The 13,335-nt window shown below is 43.5% G+C and overlaps 1 protein-coding gene across 2 annotated transcripts in view; it reads right to left on the bottom strand.

Annotated features, from left to right (window-relative positions):
• The window catches only part of LOC104074797 (alpha-actinin-1), a 49,607-nt gene that overhangs the window by 1,247 nt on the left and 35,025 nt on the right, over positions 1-13,335 (bottom strand). Inside the window, exons 14-21 of one of the 2 annotated variants that reach the window (XM_009575064.1) lie at positions 11,493-11,601; positions 10,864-11,004; positions 8,715-8,897; positions 7,868-8,002; positions 6,855-7,034; positions 5,776-5,922; positions 3,152-3,217; positions 1,511-1,669 (exon numbers count right to left, since the gene is read on the bottom strand). In XM_009575064.1, coding sequence (XP_009573359.1) covers positions 1,511-1,669; positions 3,152-3,217; positions 5,776-5,922; positions 6,855-7,034; positions 7,868-8,002; positions 8,715-8,897; positions 10,864-11,004; positions 11,493-11,601 — 1,120 coding nt within the window. Of the gene's footprint in view, positions 1-1,510; positions 1,670-3,151; positions 3,218-3,777; positions 3,859-5,775; positions 5,923-6,854; positions 7,035-7,867; positions 8,003-8,714; positions 8,898-10,863; positions 11,005-11,492; positions 11,602-13,335 lie in introns of both variants that reach the window. The other variant, XM_009575066.1, reaches the window with a different exon arrangement.

Below are 13,335 nucleotides of genomic sequence, written 5' to 3'. Positions count from 1 at the left end.
CCTGCTGAAAGCAAATGGGAGGAAGTAGAAATTTCATTTGGATCCTGTCCCTCACTGGCAGGAGGTAACAGCTGCTTGTGCTGCTTAGGAGTTGCCGTGCCCTCTCTTCAGAGCACGGAAAGGAGCCATCCCCACTAGCTCTGGTTGGTGGCACCGCTGCAGACAGCAGACAAGCAAACACTTTGTATTGCTTCCACAGTTCCCCCAACAATCCTTGCCTTTCACAGCAGACATTTTTAATAAGCAAGCAAAACTTCTCCTGTAAATTTGGCTTCTGGAGACTCACTGAGCTGAGCTGAGGTAGCTTGGCTTCTCTCCATGTGGTAAGTAACAGTAGATGCCTGTTTGCTAACCAGTATGTTGTCTTTAGCTGACTCATGGGCATTTGCAGTCGTCTGAATAATGGTTCAGGTTTCACACCATCTCTCTCTCTCTCCTGTGACTTTTTATTCTCCCCAACCCCCCCACCTTTCAGTTTAATGATTGGAGTGAGTAAGAGGTATTTTTCTTCATAACGAAATACTGTCTGATTCATGTTATAGTCACTAGAGCATATTAAACAGTGACAAATATATTTAGTGTACTGTACAGAGTAAAAGAGTTAATAAGTAATACTGTATCCAAAAGTACCTATTTATTCAATGATTAGCTTATCTGAATAATGTGGGATTTTCAGGCAATAGGACTGGCTTCAGTCAGCCAGATGCCTAAAGGATGGATACCATGGGTTTCTACATTACAGATCATGAAAAGATTACTAGTGAAACATGGAAACCAGTACTGGATTTAAGGGTAACTCATTACAATCTGAGAAATGGTATCCCATATTTCAAATGAGATAAATAAAATCATTAGCAAATATAGAGATATATTAATATTGCATGTATATATTATTTGTTCAATTAAATAAAAGATTAGTGGGGATTGTTATATAAGAAAAATAAGATTACATAATTTTTTTTATCAGCTGGTTCCACTGATGATGCAAATTTAGAAAAGTAATACTTTTAGTATCATCCTGTGAGTTTTCCTACTTTCGACCAATTTCTATGATTAAAAGATGCTCCTCTTGCAGATACAGCATATCATCAATGAAAATCTACTACTGATTGTGTAACAACTGATAGTGACACACGTATATCTGCGAAAGATCATCTCAAGTTTACAGCTGTCAGTAATTAATAGTTTTTCAAGACTAATCAAGAACCATCTGTTGAATTTGTTCATACATTTTAAAATAGCAAATCGCAACCAAGCTCTGAATTAAATCTTTAAAGCAAGAGTGGGCAGCACAGTTCTGACTGACAGCTGAACAGGACTTTCAAGTGCCTTGGCAGGCTGCTCATTAACCCACACTTTAGCCTTGCACTCCTCCAGCACTGCACAATGTTCCTGTGAAAATACCTTCCACGCTAGAGAGTGCTTCCCTCCACACTTTCTCTCGGAGACAAGAGAGAAAAAGGAAAGCAGGAGCAATGCGCTTGCAGGAAAGGAAGGTGTGGAGCCTGACCTTATCTCCAGCCAGGATCTTGAAGGAAGCCATAACCTGGTCAGCAGTATCTGTATCTGCTGTTTCCCGGGACATGAAGTCGATGAAGGCCTGGAACGTCACTACACCCAAGCGGTTAGGGTCGACGATGCTCATGATGCGGGCAAACTCTGCCTCTCCCTGGACAACAAGAGAGTCACGTAAGCCTGGACATTTCAGCAGCAGTGCTATGAAAGTGGGGAGAAACTGTTCAGCAGCATATCTCACAGCTAGAAAAACAAAGCCAAATAGAAACCACTTCTGTTTTTTTTATCAGGATATTCTTTTTTAGCTTGCTGTTATGTACAAATGCTTCCCACTCATTTGTCCTTTGGAGTAAAATATTCTCAGCTGTGCACTAGAATAACACCCAGCTCCATCTAGCTCTAGGACAATGCTCCTATCAGGGAACAATATCACACAAACTTCAAGGGAAGATGCAAATTTCTCTGTAATACATGTCATGCTAGATGTCTGTAGCAATATTTGAAGATCTGCAATTCCTCAAATCCTTTTACTTTCATTCACTAAAAGAGAACTTTTACAGTTCTCTTCAGCTGCCAGAACAGAAAACACCAGAAGAAACGTCTCTGGGGTCTTTAATAGTATCTGGTTCATCTTAACTAGACAGGCTTTGGAAAGAAGGTCTTACATATCTGGAGTGGCCCCGGGAAGTAGCCTTTACAGGGAAGATACTTTTTGCTACAAAAGCCAAAACCTTGTAGTGTAGTTTTCTGCATTTTTTTTGCATATAAACAGAAGACCATCTATTCTCATTTCTGGTACTCCTTCCTCCCTGAGGAAGTCTCCTCCTGAGTCTTCTCCTGGGAACAGGCTCTTCTAACACATCTAGAACAGTATACCTTCAAGAGTAATTAAGGTATCTAATGAAATATTACTGTGGCTTGGCACGCTACACTGAAGAGTCTGTATTTATACTGGGCTGATGAGTAAGATGAATAAACACTGCTTTGCCTGACATCAGGAGCAAAGATACAGAGAGTACAGCTGCATATTTTTGCACTACGCTCTTCTGCCCTTTGAGGAGCATCAGTCTTCGGGTGAAGCTCTTCCTATTAGTTATCGTGCCTCTCAAGGTGCCACATGTTACTGTTCTGAATATGCAGGTACTCTGGTGAGGGAAAAGCTATGGGGAGGATGATTGGAACTTGAACTTACTTACATGTACAGGAAGAGAGAAGTGAAATAAATGCTAGGAATGACAGGAGCAGTGTTTGAGTGTATTCAGAAATCAGGTTGTGTATACTTCCAGATGAGTTCAACTGATACTTAGGGCTGGGGAGGTTGTGTGTGCTGTGCAGAGCGCATGTACTGATACAAGGAAATTTACTGTTTCTTCCACTTGTAGCTACACAGTTTGATAAATATAATGCTTATTTGAAATACTCAGAAATTAGATACTGATTTCCATCTTTTTACCTTCAGCTACTGCTGCGAGACAAGAATTTTACACGTACAACTAATACTAGATTTAACATCCATTGCTGATAATTCTGGAAAATAAGGCTGTATTTACCTTGATTCACTACACATTCTCCCTTTATTTTTGAAGGTGCCTACAAGAATCACTTTGAACAGGAGTGACAGAGGGCTCTACATTACCATATTGTAACCCATGGAGATAAGGCAGGCTCGGAAATCTTCACAATCCATCATACCAGTCTTCTTCTACAGGGAATGATGCAAAGATGGAGAAAGCCAAGAGAGAAAAGGGAGACCAGTCCAGGGAGAAATGAACCCACAGGAGACATTAAAAAGAATGGAGTTTCAGTGGGGAGGAGATGGAAGGAAGGATTTACAGGACAATGAAAAACAGTAGAGGAAAGGTAGTTTGTGAAACCATGAAGAAGCAAAGGTGGTTTTGGACATGGAATAGTTTACACATCAATATGTTTACACAAGGAACATATTGATGATGAAAAAAAGGAATGAAGATATCAAGCAAGACAGATTGAGGGATGGACAAAAAAAGGAGTGTTAAGTGACACAGCAGTAAATAGAATAGTTTGAAGACATGAAGGGAATTCTCCCAAGACAAACAATTCGGGAATTAAGAAGGAATAGGTATCAAAGTACATTTAGAGAGGAAGCAGTATAGAAAAGTGATGTATATATAGTCAAACACAAGAACAGCAATGACGGATTAAGACAAACAAGAAAAGAAAGGAAAAAACTGTTATTTTTTCACAGTTTAACATCTGGCTGTGTTCACCACTAGCATTCAGTACCTGTGCATCGTTTCCAATATCGTAACCCAAGCTGATGAGACAGGCTTTGAATTCCTCAGGGCCAAGTGTGCCGGAGTGGTCCTGGTTATGCGGTGTGCCAGGCAGCAGGACATGCAGTGCCAGTGGGGTGACGGTGTGGGGCAGAAGGAAGGGAGACACAGAGGAGATCAAAGGGAGTTGGAAGGACAACAAACAGGTGCACCATGCAGTGGGTGAGGAGAGAGGGAGAGGAAGAATGACATGCAGATAGGAAGACAGGGAAGAAAAATAAAAAGTGCACAACATTAGATATCACAATGACATTTCAGGATGTGATAAAAATGCTCTTGGAACAGTTCCTTCTCAGAGAGCTCGTCACATCTTGAGAGCATTTGAATGACAAAAACAGTTGATGCTCAGAAGCCTCAAGATCTCCATCTCCCAAGTGAATTACTTGCGTCACTGCTTGTTATCCATAGTGCCAGAAGCCCTGTGTTTCACTAGTAACCCGGAGTGCAGGTAAGCAGGCAGAGGCAGTGGGAAGCATTGCCTTAATCTTCTAGTCAAAAGTCCCACTAAAGGAGTAGGTCAGGGCAGGTATGTTTGGCAACACACCCAAGGAAGCTTAGCTGTCAGGGCATCCCAGGAACAGACAAGGAAAAACAGGTGAAGCTCAGGGGAGCAGTGTTATGGCTGTATTTATGAGACCTGCACATGAGGTGGAGCTTTGACTGGTAAAGCTATTTCAAGTGCTCAGCTCTGCAAACAGCACTGCTGTACAGCACAGCACAACACGGCTTGGCAGCTGCTCTTCCCTTTGCTTATTCCCCGCTCCCCCAGTGTTTGGATGTACCCATCAAACTATACACAAGCTACCACAGGAACTGAGAATCCCCATCCACCCTGCAGAATTTTAGCTCAGGACAGTCCCCAAGCACTGAAGAGCCCCTGCCTGCCGCCACCATCTCTGGGCAGAGCAAGGAAGCTACAGACAGGATGGTGGGGCCAATTCCAAGTGACTTTCCTCAAAAAATCAGCTTTTAAAGTCAGTGTAAATAAATCAAATACACAATTGAAGATGGGAAACCCATGTTCGCTCTGCATTATCATTCGGATTGCTGTGGAGGAAGGGGCAAACGATATGATGGTCAAAATATAAAATCTACATGAGTCCCTCTGCTAAGAAAAGAAGCCATGGTTTTCATTTTTCTTAGGCAGCTAGAGAAGGGCTGAAATAGTCGGTCTTCAGCAATCTGAAAGTGTTGTAAATCTCTGAGGACAGGCTGCAGCCCTGTTCTCTGGAGACTTTTCAAACAGTCTGGCTGGTGCAGCAAGTGGTGGAGAGCAACCTATATTTGCATCACTGACTTGGTATCTCTGCAAGCTGCTCATGGATTTCCAGACAACATTGAAGGGGCTGATAATGCTGCCTCTGCTTCCCTGCATGACACCTTTATGATTTGGGTTGTAGAAGGAAGAGCTGCAGACAGGCTGGCAAACTGAGGGGAGGTGAATTTCCTTTAAGGAATTCCTATCTTATTGTGCCTTGGCATGTATGTCCACAGTAAGGCAAGGCAGGCTTTACATCAGGGTATATCTACGTCATGCAATGCCATGGTGTGTACAGATCCTCCTATTTGCCCCATACAAGACAATACTGGTTTCTTCAATACAGGTTTATGTGATGTCAGAGTGGAGGACAGCTGCTCCAAATAATTTTATAAATCAAGATAATAATCTGCTGTCTGGAGAAGATGGGGTAAAAGTCTCATTTCCTAAATAAGCCTTCAAACTTTTCCATACTTTAGCTTTATCAGGTTTCCTGTGAAGATACACTTCTCCTCCCAGCCTAATGATCACTTAGCAGTCTTCACGGGAATGACTGCTCCACAGGAGTGGCATTTTTAAGAATGAAACATCTTCTACTGATCTAGTTTTATCACAGTGACTGCTTTTTATCGCACTGCGCGCCTACATGGAAGCTTGTGCCTTACCAAACTGCAGTCAGCACTGACTTACCCTGTCAAAATGGTTGAAAGAAGCCCGGAACTCGTTCATCTGTTCCTGGCTGATTCCTTTGGCATCACGGGTCAGAATCTGGTTTTCCACTTCGTTGATGGTTCTAGCAATTGTTGTTAGTAACTGCTCCCAGCCCACTCGGATATGCTGGAGAAAGAGGACAGGACAATTTTTAAATTAAAAAGTAGCTCTTCTGCCTCTGAGGCCAGTGGATTGAATGTGCCACTTGTTGCAAATTAAATGATCCTGGTGGCCAAGGCAGAAGTCCATTTGCTCAGAAAAGCTTCCTTCTCATCTGCAGTGTGAGCCAACCAGATGTTTAAAATCTGAGTTTTGACTGAAAAAAATATTGAAGAGGCCAATTCCTGATCTTAAGAAAGTCTTGGTCCTATTGCAAAGTTCCTTTGCCTTGTCAGAACAACATATTGGGGGCCTTTAACACACATGAGAATCAAACCCAGTGCTTCTAGGAGTTAGTTGGGCAGAAAACTCTCCTTACCAAGAAAATAAATAAACCACAGTCCTTGGAAGACACTGGTGCTCCACTGCCTCTGCTGTTGCTTAATGGAGAACTGGCCAGAAACCAAAAGACAAGTTTCAAAGCCCTTCTGTGTTCTGCTGGACTCATGTTGAACTCAGATTGGTTCCAGGAAGCCTCATGTTGTCAACAGAAAGCCAGACTCTGATTTTAAAAAGCTTTTGTTGGACTTTTTTCTTCTGCCAGGCTGTGGAAGCTCAAAATCACCAGGACTCCCCTGGTCTTTCTAATCCCAGTTAATAGGGCCTGCCACAATCGAGTGGCAGGAGAAATGAGACCAGCCAATTTTTCAAGCAATACTGTTGACCTCATCCAGGTTATTTCTATTGTCTTTATTTGGAAATACATTGGAACGGATTGGCATGAAGTACAGCAAGGCAAAAAAAAAAAAAAAAAATCAGTGACATGTTGTTGCATGCTTGGCCACATTGCCAAGCTCTCCATTTTCCTGAGAACCACAACATGTTGCCAGAGCTAGATGTGGCTGATGCTAACTGGCCACAGGAGATGAAGCTATCTGATCCGCTGCCAAAACTTTTACCTCCATGGTGTAGTTGGTGTGCTTGTTGTCAAAGATAAGCGCTTCCTGGATCTGCTGGTGGTCTCCTTCCAACTGGTCAATCTTTGGTTTGTAATTCACAATGCTTTTCTCATACTGCCGCAAGTGGTTGAGCTGGTCCTCCAGGGTCCCATGCATCTCTATTGAAATGCGGCCAATCTCCTGCATTAGCAAAGCCAAAGGAGTTAGACCCCATTGGAAGGACAAGCCTCAACATGCTTTACATTTATTGCAGCTATTTCATGCTCACACAGGATGATGATTCAAAAAAAAAAATCTCATGGAGCAGTTACTTTAAATGAGCCGAGACAGTGTCAGCAAAAATTTTAGCAGAGCCCTGAACATTTTCCAAGTGAGGTGAGTCGCATGAGATGTGTCTAATACAAGGATACAAAAAAAAAAAAAAAGAAACTGCAGTCCATAAGCTAGTTATGTACCAAGATACTGATGTGCTCTCTGCCACTAACTTAGTCCCTTCATACAGACATATTTCTGTAATTGCTCTCTTCTTTACAGCTCCTGCCATCAGTAATAGCTTCACATTTTTCCATCAAGTCCAATTCCTTTAACTCCAATCTTACCTAAAGAGAGAAGATCTCCCTTTAAAACGTCTCCTCTGTTGATGTTTGATAGGCTAATTGTATTTATTTTGTCATGTGTATCACGACCATTGCTGTGAAAGCAGTTACACAAAATATGCTTCTGAGGTAGGGTCTTTAACTTGCTGCATATAGACACAAGTCTATTAAAATACCAGTGTTCCCCATTTTAAGTCATGTTTTTTTATCTCTGTACTAAAGAATTAGGGGAAGAAAAGTACAAGCACTTCAGTAACTGATATCAATCTTAGGATTCTCCGTATTTTCTACGAAAGTTTCTCTTGCTGTAACCTGAAGGAAGAATGACTGTGACAGTGGTCAAAAAAGACCAAGGATAAGAATATCAGTGAAGATCACAGAGGAAAACAGACTGTTTCAAAATGAGCAAAGCACTACCTCCATCTTGGTCTGGATCCAGGGTCCAATGACATTGGCCTGTGCGCCAAACTGTTTACGAAGTCGTTCATTTTGCTGCTGGCGAGCATGTTCTTCCATCAGGGCTTGATCCCTTCTGGGAACCAGTTGCCGCACCTACAGCAAAGAGTAACGAAGTGTGCAGTTTATACATACAAAGGCACATGTACAGTAAATGTAGAAATTGCCGCAAAGAAGGGAGGAGTGGGTGTTTGCGCTGAAAACAAGCAGTCATACGGTTTAGGACACAGTGGGAAGGCTTGCGGAATGTGAATCCTATCTGCTGTAGGATGCACGCTGCAAACTCATCTCAGAAGAAGCTTCCATTCACTGCTTGGGTTTTTGGGGGCTCATGTTAACTGAATTTCAGGACCCTGTTCAGATCTCACTGTGGTAGTAAGAACCATCAGCACAGCAGGTATGGAGAGTAATTGCTCTTTTAGGATTACAGCAAGGGAAGGCTACTTGGCTGCGCAGATAAAATATCTGAAGGGTTGAACGGTGAAAAAGGATACTGACTCACATGCATACTTACTTGCTTGCTTTTCAGGTCAACTGAGGACTGAAAACCTCAAAGCTTTTAATTTAGCATCTTTCATTATAAAAATAGCAAGTAAAAGGGATCTGACACCCCTTAGGCATTTATATGAAAGATCTCTTCCACTTTGTAAGCACATGGCAATTGAGCCGAAAGCAAATGACAAAAAAAAAAAAGCTCAGCAGTAAGCATGAGAGAGTAACTGAAGAGTAAATAATCCACTTCCTGGGGCCCCAGTGACTGAGCAGCGCTATCCTCCCACACTAACTTGCAAGGTTGGAAAGAACTCACATGTTCCCATTTGCCATTTATCTCATGTGGGGTGATCGTAGTGTAAGGATTCGTTCCTGCCATGTTGACATGGTATGTCTGGACAATCTTTGAGACTTCATTGTGGATTCCCAGGATGGCCTGTCGCTCCTTGTCGGCATCTGGCAAAGTGGCTTTGAACTGTTCATGGGCTGTGGTCAATCCCTGCAGAAGGAAGGCAGCAGCAAAGGGAGGGTAAGAGCATTAGTCACTGAACAGCCTCTTCAGCAAATGTATCCCTGCAGAAGCGACTGCAAAAGCTTACATATTCCCAGGATACAAAGCAGGCTACTCTAATACACTTTTCAGGTTCTCTCAGCATCACTAAACAGGCTGTTTCAAGTAGTTAAATGATGTGAAGTCTTGTTTTCCCTCTGCTTCTGTCCCATGTTGACCAGTGAGAGAGATCACATCCCAAAAAATGGTGGAATAATTCTGGCTCATAATTTAGGGGGAACTATTTCTCCAACACTGCTCAGTGACTGCCTGTCAGCCCCTTGGGGAAGAAGATCTGACCACCAGCATTACTTTAAAGCAGTCATGTCTCACTAGTGTAAATGCGCCATGTTTTTCTTCTCCCACGAGGTATGTACTAGTTCTACACCTAAGATAATTCCAGATGAATAGTAAGAGTCAGATTCAGTCTGATCAGAGCCAGTTAGAACTAGGTGAAGGTCTTCTAGCCAATGGCAAACTCCTGCGGCTGAAAAACAGCTCTTTCTCCCTGAACACAACAGGCCCTTTCTGTTCCCAGTCTTGCTGCAGTGCCCAGACTGTGCTCCAAGGACCGATGGTGAGGGCACGCTTGCTGGTAGTTTGTGGACAGCTGACAAGTCAGTTCGTCCTGGCTCATCTCCCACTGCTTCTACAGGCCTTTAAGGTACTTCATCCCAGAAGCCTGGAAGATCAAGACTAGGGAAGCAAATACAAGGAAAGAAGCAGCAAAACAAATGGGGGACAGAGAGGCATGTGCAGGGATAATCGAAGGAACAGTGTGGACAGAAGAGGGAATGAAAGTAAACCGCATGATTGACCACGCTCTTACAACACAACACTGCAACTACATTTTGTAAAATTGCTTCCTTCCATGGTGACTCATTACTTTGCAGCTGCTGCAGTGGCCACAGAGATGTAATGCAAGTCTGGGGGGCTGGGAAAGATACTACAAACAGTCACAAAGAGATGATGGAAGTGTTTAAATGCTGTTCAGATTTGTTCTGCATTATGAAAGACTTAATGAACCCCTTTGCTTAGGAGGGAAGGGTGGAAGAAACAAGTAGCAGCTCAGTAACAGAGCTGATACCAGGCTAGGGTTATTTCTCTACCCCTCTGCCCCCCTGGCTGCATAGTGTCCTCTGTTGGGTCTCCCATTCGCTGCCTCACTGATGGCCACATTGCTGTCAGCCATTCCTGCAAAGAGCTCACTTGGATTCTTTTCATGAGCCCATCAAGCAGGAGAAATAGAAGTCCCCACTGCAACCCAGGGAAGAGTAATTCCTGCTCTCAAAGGTCTGAAAATTACCTGAGATACCTCAAGTTGCTTTTGTAACACCCTTTCAGAAGGGGGAAAACTGAGATACCATTTCTGTTGTCTTGCGGGAGGCAAGAAGACTTTCGCTTCAAATGGTAATCCACAACCAAAGGGGACAATTCTGATTTTTCTTGTGCTCAGCACCAAAACCCAGCTGGCAGCTCAACAACTGCTCTCAAGGCACATCCTATCACGCAGGACCAAATGACCTGGACGTGACACTACATGGGACAACTGACCTGCAGAACCTGTGAGCAGCACTAAGCTTTGCTCATGTGGGTTAAAAAAACCCCACAAGACCCTAAAGATTCTCTCAATTTTCTGAACTTTCATTAATAAGACTCTGGAGTTACACTGAAAAATTCACTTTCAGTTCTTTGTGTCCAGCTAGGATGGTGTGAGCATGTTTCATACCTATTCAGATCCAGGTTTTTGGAGGAAATCAAGGAAAAACATACTCCTTTTTGTTTCTCTTGCTAAGGCTCACCCACTAGAGCAGAAGCACTAAAACATGACCTACAACTCGGCACCATTAGGAATCCAGGAGACCCCCGACTTCTGTCTATCCCAGCCTGACTGGTGCAAATGACTGTTCTGTACCTGGATCTCCTCAATGGTGTGAACAATGAACGTGTCCTGCAGGTCCTCCATGGCCCCTTCCATCCAGTTATTGAAAGGGGCAGCTCGTTTGGCATATTCCAGGTACAGCTGGTCAATTGTTTCCAGTAACTTCTCTGTCCTCTGGGCATGCACAAAAAAAGAAAGAAAATCAGGAAAGATGGTTAGAGAAGAATAATCACATAGATATGTGGGTTGTCTGAGCTGCTCCTTCCTTTCAGACCTCCTTGGTGTTCCCAGGACGGCACTACAGTAAAAGTCTCTCTGCTGTTAAGAGATTACACACACAGGATGGATTTTTTTCCTCTGAGGGAAAAATGTGAGGTCCTTTGAAATAAAACAAAACAGGACAGTCTTTTCAAGCAGAATGAAATTATAAACCACAGAAAAGTAGAAATAAATCAATAGCCTGAGCAAACAAATGGTACTATAATTAGGCTGGAAGGGGAAAAGCAGGCTAAATATACTGAAATGTAGCCCTCATTTACAGTCCAGGACGTTCTAGGAGTGCACAAAAGAGCTGAAATTGGTTGCTCGTGCCCACTGCAGCTTGCTTCCCACAAATGACCTACCCATGTAATCCCAAAGGTCCAACTTGTAACATGTCTTACCTCCAAGGCTTCTCTACGTTTCTGGGTTAGGGCACCCAGATTATCCCACTGATCACAGATCTTCTGGCACCTGGCATTGACACTGGGAGAGTCGTAATAGTCCAGCTCACTATAAGGGGTGGGGAAAAAAACCAGACAAGAATTCAAATAAAGACCTTTTGGAGAAGAAAGAGAAACCCATTAGAAATCTTTATCAGCCTTGAGGACTGATTCAGACAAAGAGCTCATGGTCTCTACAAGTAAAGCGAGCCAGGAAGACAGCAGTATCTAGTTTTGGAGACGCTGTATGTTATGGTACATCAAACAGCACAGAACAGGAAGAAAAACAACCACCACCCAAGGCCTCAACAAACACTGGTGCTGGCTGCCTGATGGGAATAACTTGGCACTGGGGGAAAGGAATATAGACTTCTGCTCAAGCTGGGAATAAGCAGATTATGACCAGAGCAATATGCCCTGTATTCTGCTTAAGAACATTGTACAGGCTAACTAACTGCATCCTGTACATCAGAATGGGCAGCAAAGATTTCAGTATGAATGCAAAGAAACTGCTTAAGATCATTCTAAGAGTTGCATAGTATGCGTGGCAAGGAATAGTTAAATCACACAATCCATTCATTTATTTAGGACAATCCCAGAATTACAGTGCAGGTTTCTCTCCTATATGCCTGACAGGGAGTGCTTTGCTGAGATGCCTACAGGCTGGCACTCATGGAAGACGGGCTGGTAAGTGTATGGTTGGGGAAGGGAGAGCACAGGGGTAAGCTGAAGCTTGTGGTCCTGTATTGTTTTGTGCTTTTGGTTCTGCACATGATCAAAGAGGGAGAAACCTGCAGACAGAGGGAGACCAGCCAAGCTGGGAAGTGTCAGCCTCGAAAGAGGAAGCGAAATAACTCATTGGGCTACTGAGTGACCCTGGGCCATCTGATGAGCATTTCTCTAAGTAATGCAGGCTCAGTTTCCTCTTGCCTCCCCTAGCCTTGTTTCTTCCTACCATTGTATTGCCCTCCTGAGGTGCGTGGGCACAACGGTTGGCGGAGTCTTGCGGTAAACTAGTCAGGAAACTGATTTGGGCTAAAAATAACTTTTTCTCTGCTGGGTTTTTAATCCAGATCAGTTCCTTGATCTACTTTGCTGCAGAGCCAGCACTGCAGATGAAAGAACTGCTTCTGAAAGCCTGGCTTGTAACACACCCGTGCTGGACTGCTACTGCTGGGGAGTGGAACGTGCCGTGCCCCCAAACATGCCTGGCATGGGTAGCCTCAGCAGCTTCCTCCAGACCCTCTCCATCTCGCTGGCAGTGTATCTCTGGGGGAGAAAAGAGCTCAGCTATGTTTTTTCAGGGCATGGCCTCTTTGCTGAGATGGAAGATGGCTTTTGAAAGGATGGCAGAGCCTGCTGTTCTCACACTTTGGAAGAAATCACCTCTCCCCCAGCTCAGGGCCCAGCCTTCCCTGTTGCTCTTAGAGCTGCAGCTGCTTTCGCTGGCATGTAGCATGTGCTTTGGAAGTGGCAGGTCAGCTAATGCTTGCTGACTAGCCAGCCTTGGTTTTAATCTTACTGACATGGAGGATTGCCTTGAACACTCCTCCTGTTCCAAGGTCAATCCGCCAGTGGACAAGGGAGCAATTCTATAAATCTGTGTTGTTAAAGGAGATAATGATCTTGATCCAATAATCCTGATTTTTTAGAGAAAAACAATCCTTCAGCCCAAGAGTACTGATCTTAGCCCAGACACTAACTTGAGACAGGCCAGTGTGATATATAAATATTTTTACAATAGGAAACAAAATCAAAGCCAAGTTGTTCAGGCTGTTTTTGCCAAGAAACATGCAGGGTTTCA

The sequence above is a fragment of the Fulmarus glacialis genome, unplaced genomic scaffold, assembly GCF_000690835.1.
Source record: "Fulmarus glacialis isolate BGI_N327 unplaced genomic scaffold, ASM69083v1 scaffold2663, whole genome shotgun sequence".
NCBI lineage: Eukaryota > Metazoa > Chordata > Aves > Procellariiformes > Procellariidae > Fulmarus > Fulmarus glacialis.
Note: the sequence above shows the minus strand (reverse complement) of the source record. Positions and strands in the feature narration are given on the sequence as shown.